Source organism: Vigna radiata, unplaced genomic scaffold (assembly GCF_000741045.1).
Source record: "Vigna radiata var. radiata cultivar VC1973A unplaced genomic scaffold, Vradiata_ver6 scaffold_2697, whole genome shotgun sequence".
NCBI lineage: Eukaryota > Viridiplantae > Streptophyta > Magnoliopsida > Fabales > Fabaceae > Vigna > Vigna radiata.
Window position 1 is genome coordinate 1 of NW_014543301.1, and position 1,016 is coordinate 1,016.

General features: G+C 27.2%; 1 protein-coding gene across 1 annotated transcript; it reads right to left on the minus strand.

The window, feature by feature from the left end:
• Nucleotides 1-524: 524 nt before the first annotated feature.
• LOC106754284 (chaperone protein DnaK-like) lies at nucleotides 525-964 on the minus strand (the record flags this gene model as incomplete). The annotated part of the gene is made up of 1 exon (XM_014636301.1): nucleotides 525-964. A coding segment is annotated over one exon (440 nt), but the record flags the coding sequence as incomplete, so codon positions are not given.
• Nucleotides 965-1,016: the final 52 nt, after the last annotated feature.

The window sequence follows — 1,016 nt, forward strand, 5'->3', positions numbered from 1 at the left end:
AGTGTTGTTTATCTAGGTCTAGGGAATCAATTTTTTGGTCTTTTGGAGGAACTTGTTTAATGACTTTTGCAAAATTGTTTATTTTTTTTTTGTGAATAAAGTCAGCTTTTGTAGGTGAACAAGAAATGGAAAGAATACTTAGAGTTAAAAAGGTTAAGGATTTTAGAGATATCATTAGTGACATATTTTTATAATTAATTGAAACGAAATTACTATTTATGTAATTGATAAATATTTATTTTAACATATAAAATTTTATTAAAAATTTATATGTTATGAATAGTATTTATTTTTTTATTGGAATTCGATTTCTTTGTTTTAATTTTTTGTACAATAAAAAAAATAAATAAATGAAATGATATAGGAACTATAAGTAAATAGAAATGGCTTTCAAAAATATAAATTAATGAATCATATTTTGTAACTATTTTTTAAATATAGAGTGTAATTTTAAATATAAAAAGCAGATAGTTTATTCAACATCTGCTTTTTATATTTAAAATAATAAATAATATGAAGTATGACTATTTGACTTCTTCATAGTCAACATCCTGAATGTTGTCTCCTTGAGCTTGTTCGGCATTTTGTGTTTGTGTCTCTTGAGTAGCCCCTTGTCCTTGNTTATACATCTCTTCGGAAGCATTTTTCCAAGCTTCATTGATTTTGTTTAGGGCAGGTTCTATTGTTCCAACATCTTTGGTTTCATATGCTTTTTTCAATTCTTCAAGAGCATTTTGAATGGTAGATTTGTTTCCTTCAGACAATTTTTCTCCAAATTCTTTTAGTTGACTTTCTGTTTGGAAAATCATGCTGTCGGCTTCATTGAGTTTGTCTATTTTCTCTTTGGTTTGTTTATCTGCTTCAGCATTCATTTCTGCTTCTTTTCGCATTTTATCAATTTCTTCTTGAGTTAGTCCTGAAGAAGCCTCAATACGAATATCATGTGATTTTCCGGTTCCTTTATCTGTAGCAGAGACTTTTATGATTCCATTGGCATCAATATCAAAAGTAACTTC